The sequence below is a fragment of the Gopherus evgoodei genome, chromosome 22 (genome assembly GCF_007399415.2).
Source record: "Gopherus evgoodei ecotype Sinaloan lineage chromosome 22, rGopEvg1_v1.p, whole genome shotgun sequence".
Classification (NCBI taxonomy): Eukaryota; Metazoa; Chordata; order Testudines; family Testudinidae; genus Gopherus; species Gopherus evgoodei.
The window spans coordinates 7,457,631-7,476,236 of NC_044343.1; the positions used below are offsets into that span (position 1 = coordinate 7,457,631).

At 49.8% G+C, this 18,606-nt stretch overlaps 1 protein-coding gene across 17 annotated transcripts in view; it reads left to right on the forward strand.

Annotated features, from left to right (window-relative positions):
• PTPRS (protein tyrosine phosphatase receptor type S) overlaps positions 1 to 18,606 on the forward strand; it is a 247,104-nt gene that overhangs the window by 211,102 nt on the left and 17,396 nt on the right. For 8 of the 17 annotated variants that reach the window (XM_030540232.1, XM_030540234.1, XM_030540233.1 and 5 more), the window contains 8 exons: positions 1,494 to 1,587; positions 1,854 to 2,069; positions 4,351 to 4,508; positions 4,965 to 4,976; positions 7,969 to 8,081; positions 10,849 to 10,896; positions 15,344 to 15,441; positions 18,444 to 18,567. In XM_030540232.1, coding sequence (XP_030396092.1) covers positions 1,494 to 1,587; positions 1,854 to 2,069; positions 4,351 to 4,508; positions 4,965 to 4,976; positions 7,969 to 8,081; positions 10,849 to 10,896; positions 15,344 to 15,441; positions 18,444 to 18,567 — 863 coding nt within the window. The remainder of the gene's footprint in view (positions 1 to 1,493; positions 1,588 to 1,853; positions 2,070 to 4,350; positions 4,509 to 4,964; positions 4,977 to 7,968; positions 8,082 to 10,848; positions 10,897 to 15,343; positions 15,442 to 18,443; positions 18,568 to 18,606) is intronic. The other 9 variants (XM_030540238.1, XM_030540246.1, XM_030540240.1 and 6 more) reach the window with 3 other exon arrangements.

Here is an 18,606-nt window from a genome sequence, read left to right on the forward strand (position 1 = left end):
GCCCAGGTTGACGCTGGTGATATAGGCGGGGAAGGATTGGTGTCCTTATTATGCAGCTTTCTTCATCTGCAAAGGGGTCACTGTCTTATTTGATTCATCTTGCAGCACTGCAAGCCCTTGTAAGCTCAGAGGAAGGGTGGCACTGGGTTGGGACACATGAGACCCAGGTTTGATTCCTGGCCCTGGCACAGAGACACCCTGTGTGACATTGGGCAAGTCACTGCTCTGGGCCTTGTCTACCCGAGGGGGATAATAATCCAGGGTTAGGCAACCTATGGCACATGACGAAGGCGGCACACGAGCTGATTTTCAGTGGCACTCACACTGCCCGGTCCTGGCCACCAGTCCAGGGGGCTCTGCATTTTAATTTAATTTTAAATGAAGCTTCTTAAACTTTTTAAAAAGCTTATTTACTTTACATACAACAATAGTTTAGTTATATATTATAGACTTATAGAAAGAGACCTTCTAAAAATGTTAAAATGTATGACTGACAGGCGAAACCTTAAATCAGAGTGAATAAATGAAGACTCGGCACCCCACTTCTGAAAGGCTGCCGACCCCAATAATCCATCCTTTGTCTGTCGAGGGGAGAGGCCGACAGCCATCTGTGCTTTGGGAAACCTCTCCCTTAGCTTGTAAACTGGAGACAAGGCCCCTCCGGTATGGCGCAGCCCCCAGAGTTGCCTAGAACAGTTGATAGGAACTGCAACTTCCCTCGCAGCCCGGGGCCTGAGAGTGGGATGTGCCAGCCTCTGCGACTCTGCTCTGCTGTCTTTGCCCCTGCTCAGAAGCCACACGAAGGATTGAATGCTGGTTTCAGAAGCAGGCCTGTGAGGGAAGGAAGGACCTGTGGGGAAAAATTAAAAAGGCCCCTGGTGCCAAGGTGGAAACTAGCTAGTGTTTTACACCAAGTTAGGGGCTAAAAGTGAATAACTGGCTTTGGCTCCTCCTCTCCCATCCACAACGCCATGAGGGAGTGGGTGTGAGGGGCCTGGTGACCTGGGAACATTGGATCCCAAGAACAAACCCAAGGCTTCCGCTGTAGAGCGAGCCGAGAGACAGCCGCCCACAGGAAAATGATTCGATGCAGAGTCACGGGTGGGGGCTAGTTCAGTTGCTGCAAGGTGCTCGCTCAGATCCTGCGGTGGTGCACAGCGGGGTAGGCCGCCGTGAGGGCGCGGTCCTTGGAGAGGAGGAAACGGCCGACCTCCACTCACAGCGCCAATGATGGCGTAAGTCAGGGATGCAAGCGGCCTCCGCCTGCAGCCAGCAAGTGTGGGTGCGGATGGGAGAGGTGGTGTGGGACCAACGCTAACATAACCACCATCATCATCGCGTTTCTCAGGTGCTTTCCCATCAGCAGCCTGCCAGGCTCCTTCCCTAAGGAACGGTAATGCCAGGTAGAAAAAATAACATCCTAGGAAATATCAGCTGTGTGAGATTCCTGACGGCAGCCTCATCCCTCTTGTCTTTTCCTTCCTGACTCTCAGGGCTTACTACATCGTGGTGGTGCCTTTAAAGAAATCGAGGGGAGGCCAGTTCATGAACCCCGTGAGCAGCCCCGAGGAGATGGACCTGGAAGAGGTGAGCACTCGGTCAGCTCCACTCCGATCGCAGGGAGAGGCACGTCTGCAGACAACCGACTGGGTGATGCATAATGCACCATTGACCCCTTTTCTGGAAAGATCAGCCCCAAGCAAAGAGAGTAGGGCAGGGCGAATCCCCCACAGTATGTAGAACAAGTGGAGCTAATATGTTTGCACTGAACAGTTCAATTCTTCCTCCCTTCCTCCTGGTCCTGGGGCACTAGAGCCGTTGGGTCCCAAGCATTGCATTCTTCTCTTTTCTAGGTGATTCAGGACATCTCTAGGCTTCAGCGCCGGAGCCTCCGTCATTCCCGGCAGCTGGATTTCCCCAAGCCGTACATCGCTGCCCATTTCCGCACGTTGCCCTCCCACTTCATCCTGGGGGACATGAAACACTACGACAACTTCGAAAACAAAGCCCTGGAGCCGGGACACAAATACGTCATCTTCATCCTGGCGGTGCTGCAAGACTTGGAAGCTGTAAGTGTCACTCGTTCCTCTGCTGTCCGTCTCTCGCAGAAGCTAGGGATCCTGCTGTCCCCTTATATACCGGAACCAGCTGCTGCAGGTGCAGTTACTTTGCAAGCCAGCCTGGGACCTGGCACGTGCCATTTGTATGGTGCTTGGGAACCATATTCCTCCATGAACATTTTAAAATGGCTTTTTTGGGTTTGGGGGGGGGGCACATATTGAAAAAGTTTCCAAAAATCCCCCTGGAAAATTTGTGAGCAGGGCTGTTTGCAGGTGCACATACCCTTGGCTGTAAATACGCTCTCACACGCAGGGCCAGCTAGCGATGCCCTTCAGTTTTACTGGCATGCTTTGGGAGGTGGTTTTTCACACTTCGGTAGAACCCTGCAAATCTGCAGGTATCTGCGGACCATGTTTGTGGATCGGATGCAGATACAAATTTGGTATCCGTGCAGGGCTCTACACTTTGCTCCAGACGTGAGTCTAGAACCGGAAGATACTGAAATATCAGCTCAGAGGTACCCAGGGGTTCAAAGATCCCAAGGACCAACCCTAACTTGTTGCAAAAAGTGTCCCTTCCCCTAGCAGAGCAATAAACTCAGGCAGGCGTCCTCCTTTCAGAGCAATGTGTCCTGCGCCTGGGGAGTGTGAGCGGGGAATACCTTACCAAGGGAATCAATTTGGCATGCTCTGGGTCCTCTTCTGCATCCTTGGCAATCCCGTGAATTTCAGTGGCCTGCACAGGCCTGAATTTGACTGTGAGAGCAATTGCTTTAATATTCACCTGCCTTTTTTTCTGCTGCGAAGTAGGGAACAGTCTAATACTTCATCGCATTAAATCCCCCTGCAGAATTGTAGCGAGAAGTTATTGCAATCATGTTTTTAAAGTGGGGTGGCTGGAAATAAATATTTCGTTGTCTATTTAATATTAAAGGATTAGGCTGACAAGCCTGGGAACGGATTTCCCAATCGGATTATTCCTGCTTGTGGTAATTTCTGCTTTAAGGACGAGGTCCTGCAGAGACAGTAGCAATGGGCTGAAATAACAGCAGCCATCCTCGGTGTCTGTAGACAGGAACAGCCCCTTCCTCCAAATGCCCTGGGGGGGTAGGGGTGGAATTTCAGGGAAGGCCGCTTACTCTGGGGGAGTGAGCCCAAAGCTGCGTGCCACCCACCTGTGAGTTGTCATCCTGCCCCAGCTACCATCACCGTCCGTGCCTCAGTTACTGCATCTGTACAATGGGAGTGATAATACCTCCCTCATGGTCAGTGGGTGTCGTAACGTCTGTAAAGCTTTGACAAGGGAAAGTACTAAATAAGTGTTTGATATTATACCGATCTCTTGGGTTGCGTGCAAGGAGGGCATTTCCTTGGAATTGGGGCCTGTCTGGAGACATGAGAAGCTTCTGGCTAAGAGGGCTCTGCCGTAACGGACTATGTGTGGTAGCGTTTTCCATCCAGCCAGACCCCTAATAGAATGAACGTATAGTGCTCCTCTAGAAGGCAGGCAGCCTCCTCTGGGGTGGAGCATGTCAGTGGTTCTGCACTGGGAGCACAGCCTAGGCTGAGGAGAGGGAAGGGGAGAAAAATTCTGTTTGTTAATTTGTACTTAGTGGGGGGGAGTCACCAGGTCATTCTGTGTCTGAGTATTAATCCCCTCTTCACTCCTTTCCCCCTCCCCTGTGTCAATGTAATCCTGGCTGAGTGCCGAATCCAGAGGGTGAGGTGAGGAATTGGAGGCAGTGTCGGGGAGGGGCTGTTAGGATAGTGTGAAATGGAAGCCTGCACAACATTCTGAAGCAGCTGGTGCTGATTGCGTTGGAGACAGGCTATGGGACAAGGTCACTGGTTCTCAGCCTATTTACCATTATGGGCCGCTTCCAATACTACCTGTATGGCCCTGAGGATGTCACATGGGCCGCAGCTGTGTGCTGATTGGGCAGCAAGCAGCCCACAGGTTGGGAGCCACTGGACTAGATGGACCTTGGACTAAGCCAGTCTGCCCGTTCATGAGACCGTGGGGTCTCCTTGGTCCATCTGCTCTAGCATCCCGTCAGACAGCATCAGTTCCTTCAGAGGCAGGTGCAAGAACCCCTCTGCTGGACAGCTGTGGGAAAAGTTGCTCATAGAGGAAGTTTCTTCTTAACCCCATGTGTTAGGGTTGGTGTCTGTCCCAAAGCTTGTGAGTCTGTCTCCCTTATAGGGGCTTCTCTTCTGGAATGAAGCTGTGGCTATTCCCAGGTCCAGACCCCTTTCTGAATCCTGTTTTATGATGTTTTGTGTTTTCCAGACATTCGCAGCTAGTCCTTTCTCCGACCCAATCCAGCTGGACAACCCCGACCCGCAGCCAATCATCGACGGAGAGGAGGGCTTGATATGGGTCATCGGGCCAGTCCTCGCCGTGGTCTTCATCATCTGCATCGTCATCGCCATCCTGCTCTACAAAAAGTAAGGGTGGCCTCTCGCCCAGATATGTGCCCGCTCCCAGAGGCTCAAGGGCATTTCACATTCTGTCTCGGAATCGCTGCGCTGAGGGCACAGCCCCTGGTCAGAGCTACAGAGCAAAGCACTGGGGGAATGGAGAGGGACTGGACAGCTCAGGGGACTGGTAGTGGGATCCACTTGGTTCAAATCCAGCCCTGGTCCATAGTCAATAAAGCCGTGTCCCTGTAGTGGTAGTTCAGTGGCCTCCAGTGAAATGAGTTTGGCTGGCTGTGCCTTTGCTTTATCCCCACTGGGTTTGAATACCCTGGGGGCAGAGGGCTCAGAAGTCCCCCTCCTGCCGTCTGTTGGTGCCGCTCTGAGCTGGGGATCTCGCCTTTCCATGTGTGTCGTGGGCATTCACGCTCCATTCTAACCCTAACATTTGTCTTTTCTTCCCTCCACTTACTGCTCCCCGGACAGCAAGCCAGACAGGTAAGAGCACCAGGTTTGGTATCTCTGTAGATCCCCACCGCACTGGACTAGCAGTGTCTTGAGGCAGAGATCTCTGCCCACATGATGACTCATCTCCTGCCCTTGGCACTCCCACTGTCCTAATGGACATCAGATACCAAGATCTCACAGGCACATGTTTGTGCCAAAGGAAAGGCAGAGGGGGCGAAGGGAAGCCCAGCTGCCTGTCCATGATAGGATGGCTCTTCTTCAAGGCAAAGCCAAATCCTGTTTGAAGGAGAGTGAGGGTGACAGTAAATGTTAGGTTAATGGAGCAGAGAAGCGCCCGCTCATGTTGCAGTCTCAGCCGAGCGCAGAGCCAGGGGATGTGTCCTCTCCCTGTCCGATGGCTCTGTGCTGACTTTCCCTGAAACTCTGGGAGTCTTTCCAGTCATTTCCAAGGCTGGGAGTATTTTCACTAGTAATAACTCACAGATCTGGCCATGAACCATTCACCGCTGCTTCCGACTGGAGGCAGAATAAAGTGACACACCCTTCCACCCCCCCCCAAGTGCCATGATTCCCAAGCAGTGCTCCAGGTAGAGCAGTCTGGGCTTATCGAACTGCCTCCAGCTACTACGGGCTTTAAAAGACAACTAAACACGCATTCAAGACTCCACACCACAGTGTATGTAATTATTGTAGCTGCAGCAGGCATGAGGACCAGGGAGGTTTCTGTGCCGTGTACCCTTGGAAGGGGGGGTGTCCATGAAGTGACTTGGGTTATAACAATACATGAGATTCTCAGTTTGCAACGAGGTAGAGAGAGTTTCTAAATAGACTGCGAAGCAAATTTCATTTCTTTCTGCCTCGGAGCCGCGGGTAGAACAGTCTACGCTTTGCAGGCGCTTCTGGGGCTTAAAATCCCTTAGTCGACACCAGAACTTGTCTACACACAGAGTTGCACCAGTGTGACTTGAAACCAGTGTAGGTAAAGGTGTGCAAAAGGCTGGGTGGACACATTTATTTGGGTTTAAACCAGGTTTATTTAATCTTCGCTTAAGTCAGTTAGGCTTGGTCTACGCCCACAGCAGCACTGGTTTAACTAAAGATGGGCTTTTAAAACTGATTTAGTTACATTGGTGCAACTCTGGCCTGGAGTACACTAGATTAGGTCGGGTTAACTACATCAGTCAGGTGTGAAAAATCCACACTCTCGAGCAGCGCAGTTAAATTAAAGCAACCAGAGTCCCTGTGTAGACAGTGCTAGTCAGTGGAGGAATTCTTCTGTTGACCTAGCTACTGCCTCTTGCAGAAGCGGATTGCCTACACCAAGGGGAGAATTTCTTCTGTCAGTGTAGGTAGTATCTACACCAGGGGTAGGCAACTTACGGCATGCGTGGCGAAGGCGGCACTCACACTGCCCGGGTCCTGGCCACCGATCCGGGGGGCTCTGCATTTTAATTTAATTTTAAATGAAGCTTCTTAAACATTTTAAAAACCTTATTTACTTTACATACAACAATAGTTTAGTTATATATTATAGGCTTGTAGAAAGAGACTTTCTAAAAACGTTAACATGTATTACCGGCACACGAAACCTTAAATCACAGTGAGTAAATGAAGACTTGGCACACCGCTTCTGAAAGGTTGCCGACCCCTGAGCTACACTTAAGTGCTACAGCCATGAAGCTGCAGCAGCCCAGCTGTGCCTGTTTGTAGCATTTTAAGCGAAGACAAGCCATTTGTGTGTTGACGCTCTTAAATCAATTGAACCCTGGTTTCTGTTGGCTTAGTTCGCCCCTGTAAATTTGCTAAACCAATGTAAATAGTTTTAAACCTATAGGAGTGTCCATTCAGGCATTTGCGCTGGTTTAACTAAATCAGGGCAAGTTTATGTGTAGACAAGTCCAAACAGGAGTAGGAACAAGTTAAGTTAAACTAAAACTAAACAAAGCCGACTTAAGCTGAAGTCGGCTTTGTTTAGACTAGAATGTTGCGCCTGTTTAACTTCTATCAGTTTTTAAAATAACATATCTAAACTGGTGCCAACGACTGTGTGGACATGCATATTCCGATTTAAGAGTGTCTTATTTCAGTTTGACTTAAACCGATTTCTGTTCAATCTAAACTAAACCAAATTAAGCATGTCCACACGCCTTTGGCACCAACAAAACTAAATCAGTTTAAAATCACACCTTTAGCAGGGCAGCTCTTTCATGTAGACAAGACCTTGGAGGGTCAACCCAGGGATTAGCTCCAGTTTAATTAAAGTAGTGCACATTTTGTGTGTAGATAAGGCTCGGTAAATGACCAGTGCCGTAAATGAAGTTGCCAGTGTACATTAGGCTGCAGCTGCACCATCGTAAGGTGAGCTGTGTAGCCGCTCTTTATCGCCGGGAGAGTGCTCTCTCCTGGTGACGAAATAAAACCACCTCCAATGAGGGGCAGTAGCTTCATCGTCAGAAGCATGGCTCCCGCCAGCGAAGCACTGTCCACACCAGCGCTTTTCATTTCATTGTTCAGACTTTTATTCTTCGGGGGGAGGGTATTTTTTCACACCCCTGAGTGACAACAGTTTTAACGATGAACGTGCCAGTATAGACATAGCCTGAGTCAGTTCGTGAGTGTGTGTGACTTGCAAACCGAGACGATGAAAAGAGGCTGTAGCAGAAAAGCCACTTGTGGGGTTTAAGGTAAAGTCCCTGATCATACAAAAGCCTGTCAGGCGTCTTTGTGGCTGTATCCTTTGACGTATGATGGAGTAGCTTCCAGGATGTTGCTGTTGGCTTGAAGGGTGTTGGGAGAACATCACATCTGCTGAGTGCCATGTGACTGCAAGTCGCATTCTTTGTGCCTTGCGCCCATTTTCTGAGCCAGTAGATCATTCAGGTCATGGCTGCATTTCTCAGCCTCGCACGAGAGTGGCACCCACTTACATCAGGTTGGTGCTTGGCTGCTGGCCTGCCCGAGTCAATCGGAAAGGCAGAAAGGGCCCCAAACCAACAGGCTTTTCTGCTTTGGTTTTTAAAAGCAAACGGAAAGACTCTGAGCCGCGGACGAAATGTCTCCTGAACAACGCTGAGATTGCTCCTCATCACCCCAAGGACCCAGTGGAGATGAGACGCATCAACTTCCAGACTCCAGGTAACTGGCTGCAAACCAGCTCTCTCCCTAGGAAAGAGAAGTGGAGTGACTGCCCTTCCCCCAGTCCCTTCCTGCCTGCGTTAAGGCTGTTGCAATGCTGCCTCTGCTGCAGTCCAATTCTAGCCAACTACACAATGGAGAGATCTCTTGTGCCCTGTCTGTGCTAAGCGAGAGTGCTGCAAGAAATCCATGCTTGGAGCCCTCTGGGGTGGCAGCATCTTGTGTCCCCACACAGCAGCCACTCCAGGCATTGTAAATGGGTTGTGCCAGATGGCTGCAATGGCTGGAACCATTGTAGCTGTGGTCCAACTGGACTGGTGCAGGCTGGTTAGATAGGCAGCCGTGACTTAGCCAGTCCTCCTGACTCCATCTCATACTGTGATGCCTCAGATTTGGAAATTACCCAAGGGCCTCAGGGATGGGAGCTACAGGATTCCCAGACTGCACCGGTGCAAGCACATCTGTAACGGGCACTGTGTGCCGATGCACCAGAATAGTTCTTCGGAAACAGCTCTGTCATGTGGACACATTAATCCATCACAAGGAGAAGCAAGACAACCAGTCGTTCGTGCAAGCAAATGCCAGGGCAGCATTTTCTCGCTTAGTGTAGACACCCTCTTAGGGGGTCCTGCTGGTCTCCTTCCCCAGGTAGAAAAACACCTACCCACCTTGCAGAGAGGCACCAGGCTCCCTCCCTTCTACACCTCCACACGTGCATGGGTCAGCTGCCTGCATGGCACCTCTGCAAGCCTCCACCGACATGCACCCAGCACGGGCACTTCCCCACATAGAGGGACCCCCGCACCACTGCACAGAGCGATGCCTGCACGCTGGCCTGCTGCTCAGCCGGTTGGTCCCTAGAGCAGGAGGAGTTGGAAAGGAATTTGTTGTGCTTTTTGGGGCTGGTTGTCAGTTTTGCCATTTTGTGCTCATTAGTAATGTTTCTGCAGCTCCCCCCACCCATCTAATTGCCTCAGGTTTCTGGGGGGAGAGGGGGAACTGGGGAGTTAGTAGCTAATCAAAGGGCAAGGATTGCTGCTGAGCATAACGGCAGTGCTCAGTTCAGATTCCCACAGTGTGGAGATGGGAACCGCCGTCCCCGTGGTCAGTCTCAGCATCCCAAGCTTTGTGGTTGGGTAAGGGCTGAATCTCCTTAGGTAGCAAAGGCAACAGGTTCAATGCAGCCCCTGGGGACTGAACACACAGGAAGGTTCAGCAGCGGCCAGAGTTGTCATGGACTCTGGTCCAAACTCTGCTATGTTACACTGGTGTCAATCCAAAGTAACTGCAACAGAGTCAATTGAGTTACTCTGGATTTTCAGTGGTACAGCTGAGAGCACAATGGGTCCCAGGCTGATACCACTCTGTAGCTCCTCAATGCTGCCTCTCGGATGGTGCAGGGAGGCCAGCGTGCCCTTGAAATCCTCCTGCAGCCTGAATCTCAGAGGCGGGGATGGCCCCCAGTGTTGCTTGGAGAGCTTTGGTTATTGCAGCACTGTCTGACCTTCCTTCCACCCTTTGTAGAAGCAGTTTCCCAGAGGAGCTCCAGCAGCAACTCGCAGCAATTCACGTTGCGTTAAAGGAACCGTTTCCAAGTGCCCACTGGGGAAACTTGCTTTATGACGGGTGCAAATGGGACGGTCAACAGAGCAGCTCCTGTTGGGCAGGGAAGGCGAATTCATCCCTAGGGTAACTCCATTCATACCAGTGCCTCTACCCCAGGGAAGAATGAAGCTGGAGCGAGAGGAGGCTGGAGTTTGCACACCTGGGCATCGAGCTTAGGGTGCCCACTTCCCCAGGCATTCTGGCACATAGGTATTGATTGGCGCATCCAGAGCTAGACTCCATCTGCAAACGGAGGCCAGCACATGAGAGAGGTACTCTGGACTGGAGTCATTTCCATCTCAGCCGTAGCCAGCAAGCTCAGAAGAAGCTAGTTGGTCTCAGTGTAATAGCTGATGTATTCTTTATTGGCAGAGTCTTTGCTGCCCTTGCAGAGGGCTGGCTTGATCAGAAAGCAGCTTTCCATTTCAGACCATTGTAGACCAGCAAGTCTGTTCCCCGTTGGCCAATGCAGGATTGGTCTCTAGTGTGTCCTTCGGGGATGTGTGCAGTGTAGTTTTAAATGGCCCAGCCATAGAATCGTAGGACTGGACGGACCTCAGTAGGTCATCTAGTCTAATTCCCTGCACTCAAGGCTGGTGATGCTTCCAACCTTCCCTTAGGGAACCATTACACAAAGAGCTCGGTGGTGGTGACTTTATCTTAATACTTCTCTGATAATCCAGGCAGGGATTTTCAAAGAAGCCTAAACAAGACAGGCCCCCAGCTCCCACTGAATTTCTGTAGGAGTTGGGTGCCCCTTGGAATATGCCAGCCTGCAGTGTGTAGATGGTGAGGAGAGATCCATGGCTCAGGTTGCAGGTGGGAGACTCTCTGGGTACCGTGAAGCCACTAAAATAAAATCTAGTCTGGCACAAAGACTGGCCCATGCCCTGTTCTCTATCAAGGCTCCCTGTGATCCAGAGAATCTTCATTCTGTCCCCAGTAACAAATGAGGGACTGAGGGGGTGGGATGCATACACAGGGGGTTGGGGGAAATAAAACACTTTTCAGTGGCCCTGCCCCTACCGAATCAGCACAAAAAATTAACTTTTCATTTCCTCTTAAATTTATGTTGCTTTTTCCGTTTGATTAGCATGAAATTTTAAAAGAAAAAAGGAAAGAAGTGTATTTTTATTTATTTATTTTTTACTGTTTTCTGCAGATTCTGGTCTGAGCAGCCCTCTCAGTGACCCTGAGTTTGACTTTGAAAGTTAGTTCCTGTGTGTTTTTGTTCCTGTTGGTTTACATTTTTTTCCTTTTGTTGGTTTGTTTCTTTTGTCGTTTTTCTTTCGTTTTTTGTTTTGTTTTGTTTTTTTCCCCGTTTTTCGCTGAACTCTCTATGTGTCCCTGTGGCCTTCGCCATCTCATCCCTCTTCTGTGCCATCTGTCTGTCTGAACCGCGCTTGCAGTTTTACAGTACCAAACACAGGCCTTGTCAAAGTGACAACAGTGGCGACAGTAACATAGGGACGGAGCTCCTAGTGGCTGATTTAAGAGACGCCATCCGTCCCTCTGTCTGTCTTGTCCTCTCGCAGGATTAAAATCTGGGTTTCAAGGTTCCCGTGTTAAAGGTGTTTCAAGTCTTATCTTAGAACAGTCCTCAAAAGCTCGGGTAAATGTGCATCATTCGAATCTAAGGGAGAAAGCAGCTCTATGTACGCTGGTCTGCGTGTGTGTTTGTTGCTCCGTTGTCTGGGTGAAGGGAAGACTGTAGCAATAGACCATACTCCTCTGCTCTCCTCGTAAGAGACCTGCACCGACACCCTTTTATGACAATCTAGGGAAAAGGCCATTTCGGGTACCTGGCAGCTCCTTGGCCCTGATCTGGAAGCACAGTCCTCTCTCTATAGTCTGCACCTCCACTGGGTTTCACAAAAAGTACCGTTCAACTGCAGGGAGTTTGCTAAGATAAACAGGTTGTGGCCCGCACCAGATGTTCGGGTGACGTTTCTGCAGATTTGGCTGGCACAAAGTGGAGTGATAAGATCAGAGAGGCTCAAGTGATTGAAATGCTAGATGAGACCTGCTCTAAGACTGACCCAGTAGAAGCTGGGATCCAGTCTCCTAAATCCTTTTGGCGTGTTAGGCAGTTACTTACCCCTTGGCTAGGTGCTTCCAACACATACTGACTTCAGTAGGAGCTGCAGATGCAGCTCTAAAGCCTTTGCCTGCAGTCCTAGATGATGGAGTTGGAACAGGCCTCTAGACAATTTTGTCCATTGTTGGCACTGAGCTGAAAGGATCCTCTCCTCTTGATACAGGGGTGGTCCCAGATGAACCCATCTGTGCTCCTCTGCGAAATGATGTTACCAGCTGGTTGCTTAATCCAAACCTATATCTTTCCTCTCCCTCTCGACACAGTACATTTCAGGATCTTACGGGAAACCCTGATGTGCCTGGCCGGGAAAGTGTTTACTCATTTCAGAGAATTCGAGCCTATTTTCTTTATCCCCATGTCGGATCAATTCCAAGGGTTCTTTCTGTCTGCCCTAAGAGACCAGGAGAGAGGCCAGTTCCCAGGCACTCTCAGCTGTTGGTTTACGAATGGGGGTGAAGGGTGGGGGGCAGGGACACACTGATGCAGGGAGCCTGACATGGCTGAGGCTTTTTCGCTGGAGCTCTGACAAAGGAAATATCTCCTGAAATCCATTCAAGGAGAATGTGACTTCTGTGGTGCAGATCTTAGATGGGGCCTTTCCCCTCATCGTCTGCATGATGGGATGGACAGAGACCTCGTACTGGAACCCACTAGCCTGGGAGCCTCTTGTTTTCTTGCTTCGTTTGCTCCTGTTTTATAAAAACCTGTATATATATTGTTTGGGATTTAATTTATGACTGTTTCTAATTGCACTTCAGCTAATAATCTGTAGCTCCTCCCAGCAGAGTCAGATTCAGGTGGTGGCAGCTGGCCCATATGCTGGCTGCCTGCCTCGCTGCCTTCTGCCCCAGGTGGGAGGAAGTCAGTGGGAGGGGTAATGTGTACAGATCTGGAAACAATTTATTACATTGCCAGTGGTAGTTCTGAACAGGGCTCAGTTTGCTCTAATGATCAAGGGAAGTTTGTGGCCCTCTGCAGCACCTACCTCTTATCCTCAGAGAGGGCAGGAGGAGGAAGCAGAGGTTCTGTGCTGAATGTTTATTATAATGTTAGTGTAGTGCGTCACTTCTTCTATACATGGAGAGGCTGCCCCTTGGCCAAAAGGATCCCAAAGCTCTTTATGAGCTAGATGTATATGAAAGAAACACTTCGCTTCCGCCACTGAAACACAGCTATCTCTGGGGTGTAATGCGGCCACACTGCAGGAACTGAAGGAGACTCTCTTGTCTGAGGACAGCAAGAGGTGTGTAGAGAATCAGGCAAACTAGAAACCCACTGGCTATGACCCCTTCCTTCCAGGAGCCAGGAGAAATGTTCTAACCTGACCCCGTTGGGCCTCAGAGGCCATACTGGTCTAGCTTACCCTCCATAATCCTTTTGCCTCCTGGTTTTGTTTTGTTTTTTATTCTCCCATGTCCCCGCTTTCTGCCTGGCTATCCAGTTCCAGAAGGGATGATTAGATAGTTTGGGAACAAAGGCATCTGACTCGGGGCACTGATTTTGGGCCAAGCCCTCTTCTGTCTGCGGTGAACCCAGTCTGTGGGCTTGGTGGTAAAAAACACACTGTAAAACTGAGGATTGTCATGCTTGCTTTGCCATCTCTGTGCTGAGTTTTCAGAGTAACTGACCATGCTGCTGCCGCCGCTACTTACTTTGTCACACACGCCACCAACGGGGCTCGAAATTCTCCATGGCTCCCACCTCCCCATCTCCCCTTTCCATTCGGGGTGGAGGAGGGGACGACAATGCGGTGGCTCCTCAAAACGTTGCCCGTGTCTTGGCTGGCAGGCAGCGGAGTGGAGATGCTGCTGGACCGAGGGCCTAGATCTTCCCAGGTATTGAGTTGCCTCACTCCCATTGCTCTCTGGAGGTTAGGTGCCTCAGTATCTTTGTAGTGTCTTGGCCAGCGTGATTTGATGCAGATGAGGAGAGCGTGAAAAGCTTTTCCACGCAGGTTTCTATTTGAGCGCTTCAGAGCAAGGGATGGGTGGTGGGGGTTATTCCTGAGTTCACTCTCCCCCAACCACCTTTTCTGCTGTCCCTTCTCTAATCCTAGCTACAAATCTCAAAGCAGGATGTGCAGATTAGTATGATAGTCAGACCGATTCCTGACCGAGCCCCGTCACCAATCTCATTAGCCTGCTGTGACAGCCTCCATCAGATCCAAACGTCCTAGGAAAGGATGCAATGTGATCCCTTTTCATGGCTCTTGCCAGACATGTCCATGTTGATACAGTGGGAGCTCCCTTTGCATTCAGAGACCCATAGCATCCAGAACGTAGCGGAGTGGGGCTTAGGAGTGCTCCAGTCTGGCAAACCGCCCATGAGGGGCAAGGTTTGGAGAGGGCAAGGGGCATCCTCCTTTCATCCCAGAAGGTGAAAAACGCCCCCTTCTGGTGCCGCTTTGATCAGAGAGTGGCACCACCGGAACAGGCCCATGGAGTCTGCCTGTAGTGTAGGTGTTTGTCCCTGCATGGTTGCTCAAGAGCAGGTATAGGGCAGTGGTTAGGGTGCTTTCTTAAGCTGCTGGGCATCCTGGTTCAATTCTCCTCTCTGCCAGATAGTGCAGCAGGCTTTCAACAGGGAGCTGCTCTGGCTTTCCTATTGAAGCTGTTCCACTTCAAAAGAGGTGGGAGGGGTAGCTCAGTGGTTTGAGCATTGGCCTGCTAAACCCAGGGTTGTGAGTTCAATCCTTGAGGGACCCATGTCTGGATCTGGGGCAAAAATCTGGGGATTGGTCCTGCTCTGAGCAGGGGGGTTGGACTAGATGACCCCCTGAGGTCCCTTCCAATCCTGAGATTCTGTGATTCTATGACCCAGAGGAAAGAGCAGTGGGAAGCGATGGCCACTGGCCAGCCATGCTGTGGAAGGAGCCTATTCACAGTGATGCACTGAACACATGCTTGGCATTTTGGTGGGGGGAGAAGAGGTTCCCAGAATGATGTAACATTTCCTTAATGCTGGACAGGATTAAGGGCAGTTGACCCAGCCCTGGGGTATTTGCGTGGAGTCCTAGCCCAATGTGCTCCCCAGTGAGCTTTAGAGGGGTTTATTATCACATGCAGAGCCACAACAACAACTTTGAAAAGCCTCCCCAACTCTCTCCCATCTGCACTCCCCTCCCCACCCCCATTATCGATCAGCAAGAATTCTGCCCCCTCCCTGTCTTTGAGTTGGTGTTTGTTTATGACCATGCCGAGTGCTGTGACATTTGCTGCGTAGGTTTCCTTTGGCAGAGTTTGCTCGTTTCAAGTCCACTCCTGGAATCGTTAACAAGCATCTGCTCTTTGGATTTGTTGTGTTTTTTTTTTTTGGTAAATGTTGAGAATGGGGCCATCACAGGGGAAAGCGCTCATTTTCCTTTTTACTTCCAAGGACACAATTTCGAGCCCTGAATCTTCTCTCTTCTAACGTTCCCTCCTTTCATTGCAGATCTCACATTGTAATTTTTTTCTTGTTTTCATTTTTTCCCTTATAAAACATGCAACATTGATAATTGGTTGGGGTTTTATTTAATTATTAAATGAGATTTCTTTTCTCCCGCTGTCTTTTCTGTTAGGTATGCTCAACCACCCACCCATCTCCATCTCCGAGTTGGCAGAACACACGGAGCATCTCAAAGCCAACGACAACTTGAAATTATCCCAAGAGTATGAGGTACGGGCAACAAAGGGCACGTTGGGTAGGTCCTCAGAAGCATGGGCCTAGGAAATCCACCCAGACCCCAGTCCAGCAATGCAGTTAGGCACAAGCACAATAACACTAATGAAACATTTGAAGTTAAACACCTGCTCAAGTGCTTTGGGATGCAGAGAGCAAACAGTGTAGAATAGACAAATGTGTGAGCAATATTTGGATTGTAAGATCTTTGGGGCAGGGACCATCATTTTGGTCTGTGTTTGAGCAGCACCTAGCACAGTGGGTCTTGGTCCGTAACTGGGGCTCCCAAGAGACCTACAGGTTGTAGGACAATCTGTGAGCCTCAGCCAGCTCTCCTGAAGCAAGGGGAATGAGGCATCCATTACTAATACCCAGAGGACTGTCTGTTGCTCTCCTTCGTATCACCAATAGCTCTGGGTCCCAATATGGCCAGTCGCTAGCAGGGCCCTTGGAGCGAATAGGAGAAATAAAACCCCAGACCACAGTCTGCTACTTCCGTTTGCATTTTGATTTGCTCACATCCACGAAGCTTTCATTTCGGTCTCTGCAAACACTGTGGCGCTGTGCACTCAAGGGTTAGCCAAAGCCAGGCGGTAGCTGGAACGTCACCGAAAGCCAGTTTCCGAGGTGGGTCTTTGCCCGTAGAACTCAGGTTTTGTGCGGCATTGGCTAGTTAGTTAAAATCCCAGCACCAAGTGCAGCTGTCACAATTGACTGGCCCAGCTCGCTCTGTGACTTAAGTTACATAAATTGCAAACTGACCAAAGGATTTAATTATTTGTTCATAATACGTGCTGGTAGTCACTAGGCAAATGATTCAATTCTAGACGGTCCAGCTCACAAGGAAAAAGGAAGGGAGTGATTGGTTGTGAGCTCTACTTGCTGATATTAGTGATGTTCTGTAGCAGGGGTAGGCAACCTATGGCACGGGTGCCGAAGGTGACGTGCGAGCAGATTTTCAGTGGCACTCACACTGCGCAGGTCCTGGCCACCAGTCCGGGGGGGCTCTGCATTTTAGTTTAATTTTAAATGAAGCTTCTTAAACATTTTAAAAACCGTATTTACTTGACATACAACAATATTTTAGTCATAGAACGTTAAAAAATATTAGTGGCACATGAAACCTTAAATCAGAGTGAATAAATGAAGACTCGGCCCAGCACTTCTGAAAGGTTGCCGACCCCGGTCTATAGACAGCGTCTCCCCCATAAGAGCTGTGTGTGGGGAAGATCCTTTGGCTCTATTGGGGTCTTTCACCCCCATCTCAGAGTCTGGGGAGTGCGTGGAAGCTGGAAGCCAATTAATATGCTCTATACAGATTTCAGAGTCTCATTTGCATAATGCAATATCCCAAGTGCCCTGGCTTAGTTCCAGCAAAACCTCCTCTAGTTGGGGAGCAAGAGCTAAACAAACAGCACTAATGAAATGAAAGCGAGGCGAGATTAGAGGGACAGAGAGCAGACAGACACATTACAACAGTATAAATACCCATTAGTTAGAAATGCACCACAGCAAGAGAGCGAGAGGACATTAATGTCTTGCTGTTTGGTACCAGCTTTTCCACCTCTTCTCAGCTGTATGGCTCATAACATACACACCCAGAGCACCAGATCTAAGCCACGCCACAGGAGAATGGAAACACTGTGGGTTAGGGTGCCGAGGGGAGGGCGAGGGAGCTAGCTAGCAGTTGCCTGTGGGTGCACAGCAAGGGTCCAGAGCCCATGCTCAGGGGAACTGGCAGCTACTGGTTCAAACAGCATGTGCATGCAGTGTGCCTGTCCCCCCCAAACTCCTGCCCCCTAGGAGGGGCACAGGCAGGACTGAACAGCAGGGAGTACTGTGGAATGTGCCACTGCCAAGCTCCGTTTGGAGGACTCTCCCCCCACCCCCCGAGACTCTCCAAAGTGATGGCAGAATTAAGGCAGAGTTTTATTTAATTCTCCAGCTGAGGATTTAGAGGTAAACATAATTAACCTAATTTCCATATCTGGGACAGCTGGACTTAAAAAACCCCCCACCAACCCTGGCATAAATCATCAGGACAGGCGGGGAGAGGATTTTTCTCTCCAGTGTATTCCACAGTTGTCCCCTTTATCCCTTCAAGGAAAGAGCTACTGTCGATTCAGTGTCTTAGGACCAGATTCCTTAACCCTTGTCTGACCAGGGAGAGGCACCACTTCTCCTGCCAAATGGGCACATGCCAACCATTGCAGGGTCAAAGCCTCCACGGGTCCTCTTGTCCATTACTTTGCTCATACAAAAACATTCCCTGCTCTTCAGGGCGCTGTCGTTTTCAAATATCCCAAACAATGCTGCTTTGCCCTGCGTCTCTTGGGACAGGACAGTTCCCTTCCCACTGTCGAATACCTCTCACTGATAAGGAAGCGTTTCCCTGATATTTAGCGTATTTTTTCCCTCTTTTACTTTTATTCCATTATGCCTTGTTATAACCCTTTGTCCCATCCCTTCAGTACTGGTAGAGTTAAATGTCTCTTTTTAATAATTTCTTTGCTAAATCATATAGATTTTTGCTCTTCCGTTTATTCCTCATAAATCCAGCCCTTTGGCCCCCCAATTATATCTGTTGCTCTTGTCCCAGCTCCCTCCCAGTTGTCAATCTATTTTTGGTAATACGGTGCCCATAAGAGAAAGCTAGAATAATAATTCTAGGCACAGTTGTACCACGGCGGTATGGAGAGGAAGTTTTTGCCTACCTGCTCAACTTGATGCCTCTTTACGTGCAGCCTGAAATTGCACTGGGCTTGGGTTTGTTTGCATTGTAATGGAAAATATCCCAAGTGCGCCTGGGGCATGTTACAGAAAAGGAGAGGGGGGACGTATCACCGTGATGATACTGAAAGCAGTGAGGGATGGAGAGCACCCCATTCTTTGGCTAGATCTGCAGAGCCCGGACTTGACCCGTAGCGGCAGGATGCACAGAGCTGACCACCACTGCTCCTCCTTTCTGACTACGTTGTTTTCTTTCCTGATTCTTCCAGTCCATCGACCCTGGCCAGCAATTCACCTGGGAGCACTCGAACCTTGAAGTGAACAAGCCCAAAAACCGCTACGCTAACGTGATCGCCTATGACCATTCCCGCGTCATCCTGCTGCCCATTGAAGGTAACCATGGTGATCTCTACTGCTAGCCTGTGGCTTTTT